Raw genomic sequence first — 4,714 nt, forward strand, 5'->3', positions numbered from 1 at the left:
CCCTGCCTAGTTTATTCTAAAAGCCCAACTGATTCTTTGGCCTAATAGGCTTTTAAATAAAATTGGTTGGATTTCTAGAATAAGCTGGGTAGAAGGCAGTTTATTTTGGAAGCCAACAAAAAAAACTGACCATCGCCAATGTTTTGGTAAATGGGCCAAAGCTTGCGCTCTTTGCAATGCTTGTTTTACTGTCTTTACTTGTGTCCATCCCTGAGCATGTAGTAGCAATCTAGCAAATTTCTCCGTCCGGAAATATTTGTCGGAGAAATGGATGTATGTAGATGTATTTTATTTCTAGATGCATCTATTTTTATCCATTTCGCCGACGAGTATTTTCGAACGGAGGGAGTATTATATAAAAAAAAGCAAATTAGCAAATTATTAGACTAAAAAAAGGCAATCTAGCACATTGCCCTTAAAAAAATTATGGTCGCTTAGTTGACCCAAATTTTGTTTTCAGCCAATTAATCTCTAGCTGGTCCCTTATTTTTATAGTATACTCCACCGTCCCGAAAAATGGTGCGATCAAATCAAATTCAATGAATGTCTATGTTGGGCTTGCCGTTGACATCTCCATGAGCAGGCTCATCCTCTCCACTCACCACATGCATGTAATCTTCCTCAAAAAAAAAAAAAAAACCACATGCATGTAATCGAACCAAGGTACAGTTCATATTTGATAAAGTATCGTTCATCCAGGAAAGTAGACTGAAACCAGCAGAACGATAACAAAAAAACAAGAATATAATTCGATGGTACTCCACCCTTGTTTATACTATTCAGCAAAGGAAAGTAAACGGATCTCGACCAGTAGCCAGTAGCCGCCCATGCATCACGAATGGTTAATTCATGGCATCTCTCGCATGGTCAGCGTCTCCGTCTCCGTCAACGCAACGGCGGGATGCTCTGCTCGTTGCTCAAGTAGTCGGTGGGATCCACGGCCGCCTTCACCGCCGCCAGCCGCCGGTAGTTGCCCACGAAGTAGCGCTCGCCCCACACCTCGCCGCTCTCCGGCGTGCCATCGTTCTGGCCGATGTCCAGGTCCCGGAAGTTGACGTACGCCCGCCTAGGGTTCTTGCTCACGTGCTGTCCCATGAAGTCGTACAGGCCGCCGATCCAGGCCGTCGCCGCCGTGCCGTCGCCTCCCTGCTGCCAGAACGCGATGTACTGGATGACGTACAGCACGCCGTGCCGGTGCGGGTAGGGCGTCGCCGCGGCGGGGACGCTGCCCATGAACCCGCCGTGGGGCTCCAGCAAGATGAACCCGGCGCCGTCCATGGTGAACCAGGAGAAGATCTCCTCCCACGCGGCCTTGGGGATGGCGCGCTGGACGTAGTCGGACTTGATCTTCCCGGCGCTGCTCTGCCCGGCGGTCCTGCTCAGCAGCGCCTCCTCCAGCGTGCCGTTCCTGCCGAAGCTGATGAAGGGTGTGGCCGCCGACTGCAGCCAGGTCATCGGCTGGCAGTCGGCGCTCGTCATGCCCAGCTCCGGGAACTGGTCGCCCATCGTCGCCACCAGCGAGTCGCATGCCCCGAGGTACAGGGCCTGGAACATGGCCTGCTGCCCTTGCACGATCACCCTTATGGTGAGGTCGCTGGGGAGAACCGGCGCGACGTGCTGCCATCTGGCGAGGATGCCCACGGCGCCCTCGTCGACCGTCTTCGCGATGTTGAACACCGCCACCGTCGGCGGGACCTGCACCAGCTGGATCTTCCACGAGAGCACGATGCCGAAGTTCCCGCCGCCGCCGCCCCGGATGGCCCAGAAGAGGTCCTCCCCCATGTCAGCCCTGTCAAGCAGATCGCCGTCGGCGTTGACCAGCTTGGCATCGAGGACCTTGTCCGCAGAGAGGCCGTGCTTGCGCATCATCATGCCGATGGCGCCGCCGCTGAAGTGGCCGCCCACGCCGATGGTGGCGCACTCGCCGGCCGGGAACGCGATCCGGGAGTCGTTCTTGGCGATGGCGTAGTAGAGCTCCCCGATGGTGGCGCCGGAGTCGACCCAGGCCGTGGACTCGAGCCGGTTGACGCGCACGGCCCGGAGGTTGGCGCCGAGGTCGACCACCGCGAACACCTCGGAAGGCCGCACGGACCGGTACGAGAGGCCCTCGTAGTCGTGCCCGCCGCTGCGTACGCGGAGGCGCACGCCATGCCCGCGGCCGCAGAGCACGGCGGCCTGGACGTGGGAGGCGTCGGCGGGCGTGACGATGCAGAGCGGCCTCGCCGTGGCGTTGGTGAGGAACTTGGTGTTCCTGATGGTGGAGGCCAGCACATCGGTGAAGTTGGTGGAGCTCTGCGTGTACACGAGCTCGCTGGGTATCTTGGCGCTCAGCAGGCACCGGAGGAAACCATCAGCTGGAGAAGCAACGGAGCACGAGAAGAAGAAGCTCAGAGAGAAGGCGAGTGCTAAGCAGCCTCCGACTCGTAGCATGCCCATCTTGTTTTTGCTGGTTGTATCGCAGCAAGCAAGAGTAGGCGTATATATGCTGTGCTTAGACTACCTGCCGTATCAAGCACTTATATACTATGCCGTAGCAAGAAAGTCCTCCTCAATTGTTTAGGTCTTAGTGGATCAAGTCATGGTCAAAGTGATATAACATGTACTCCCTCTGTTTCATATTATAAAAGCACACTAGTGTAAGCAACGCTCTTATATTATGAAACGGAATGCGTAAGAACGAAAAAAAACTAAAACAAGAAACTTATACGGACCTCAATGTAAGATATCATGACTATTAGACGGTGGATCTGATGTGTTTCCTTTTTATTTTCTTGAGAGCACACATTTCATAATATGACTTGGCCGAGGACACCAGCGCGCTAGCTATAACAAAGACACACTATGCGATTTATGCCGCTTGATTTTACTCATGTCATCTATAATCATTGTAATTTTCTCTTTCGAATATCTGGATGGACATCGCCCGGGATGTGGTTATTTCTCTTAGAGTACTCTTTCTCTTATTACAAGTGATGCTATGATCCTTGTGAATGAATAAAGGAGGAAATAATTGTCAGGAAGAATAAGACACACTACACGACTATGCTGGGTTTATCGTTGACATCTGAATGAACATGTGGCCATGTGCACCACAGGTCCACATGCATGTCACGATCGAACAAAAGCAAAATATGACTTGGCCGAGGACTAAGCGCTAGTGGAAAGTAAATGGATCCCGAACAGTGGGTAGCATGAGAGGAATAGTAAGAGCATCTACATCCGCATATACCACAAAATTGACCTATGGTATATCCACAGAGAGCATTTCCGTCCCCTGCAACCACATATTTAAATTTCACACTCTAAATTCATATAACAGAGACGATGATCGGGATGACGGCCCCGTCACGTTTCCTTGGCGACTCGCTAGGCGACTCCGCACCATGGCGGTGGCCGGCGTGGTTCGCCGCCAATTTATGGACGGCGACGACTCTCAGGCTGCACCGCGGGGAGGTCGTGCTCGGCCCGCACCTGGCGACGGTGGATCTCGTCGACGAGTGGGGGTGCACGGTGGACACGCGGACCAGGAGAGGGCTCGTGTTGGCCCCTGGCACCACGATCGTTTTCCTTGTCATGTTGTGCACATCGAGGAGAAGGACCCGGGCGGGAGCGACGTCTCGGGAGCCGGCGAGGGAGGAATTGCGGCCGGTGGGAGAGGAATTGCAGCCGGTGGGGGATTAAATTCGGGCAATACTTATGGTGAGTTCGCCCCGTTCCCTCTCGGTCCTTCACTTCCTTCCCCAGCTCCCTCGTCCCCCTCTCTCCTGGTTGGCGACTGCGGCGGCGGTGGTGGAGATCAGCGAGGAGAAGATGAGGAGATTTGCAGGCAGGGATGCGCGCCTGCGCGCTCGCCTGCGGGAGATCGGTTCGTGGTACACCAGCAAAAAGGAGATGTATGCGGAGGCGGAGGAAACCTTCGAGAGTCTGACGGCAGTGGAGGAGAGATCTCTGTTCGGGCGGGGTTTACGCAAGCACCCGCTCCAGGTGCTGTTGTGGGCGATGGATCAGGTGGACTCGCCGGTGAGGGCTGTGGCAAGGAAGTGGGTCGTGTTCACCTCCTTCGAGACAACGAACCTCGCCCGGCCATGACGGAATCGACACTCAGATCCCGCGAGGGGGTTCTGGCCCTCCCTGCCCCAGGCTCGGCCATGGCGCCGATCGAGATTCGCCAAGATCCGGTGGTCCAGCCACTGCAGGAGGAGGCGCGGACCCCACGTCGCTATGCTCGACTCGCCCCAACTCTGACAACCCCGACTCCACGCTGCTCGGCACACCTCACCGGAAACGATGCTTGAAGCCTTCGCTAGCCCACAACCGCTTCTGGAGGTTGGCTAGCGAAGATTCAGGTACCGATTCCGATGAGGATGAAGATGCAGGTAATGACTGCAAACCCATCCCTTCATGTGTTTCTTTTGCCTGCAAATATAGAGGGAAATCTTATGATATTGATATGCAAAGCCGAATCAAGCGAGTCAATCGAAAAATGAAAAAAAAATGAATCAATATGTTCAGAGTTTGCTTCTGAAACATGAGGGTGATGCTGATAAGAAGAAATTTGATAGGATCCAAACTGAGTGTAGTAGGGACCTGATTCAGACTGATTCTCCTAGCTGGGGAAACTATGATTGTGGTAATATAAATATGGCACTTGTTAAAATGAAACCTAAAAATCCAATAATCTGGGGTTATACCAGATTCCCTGAGTTTTTAAGTG

At 53.7% G+C, this 4,714-nt stretch overlaps 1 protein-coding gene across 1 annotated transcript; it reads right to left on the reverse strand.

Moving 5' to 3' along the window:
* Positions 1 to 704: 704 nt before the first annotated feature.
* LOC123108583 (berberine bridge enzyme-like Cyn d 4) lies at positions 705 to 2,436 on the reverse strand. The gene has a single exon (XM_044530345.1). It carries the CDS (start codon positions 2,434 to 2,436, stop codon positions 886 to 888), a length of 1,551 nt encoding a protein of 516 aa, XP_044386280.1. The 3' UTR covers positions 705 to 885.
* Positions 2,437 to 4,714: the final 2,278 nt, after the last annotated feature.

The sequence above is a fragment of the Triticum aestivum genome, chromosome 5A (assembly GCF_018294505.1).
Source record: "Triticum aestivum cultivar Chinese Spring chromosome 5A, IWGSC CS RefSeq v2.1, whole genome shotgun sequence".
Taxonomy (NCBI): Eukaryota; Viridiplantae; Streptophyta; class Magnoliopsida; order Poales; family Poaceae; genus Triticum; species Triticum aestivum.

Coding starts and splice junctions, on each gene's coding strand:
- LOC123108583 (XM_044530345.1), bottom strand. CDS start 2,436: ATGGGCATGCTACGAGTCGGAGGCTGCTTAGCACTCGCCTTCTCTCTG.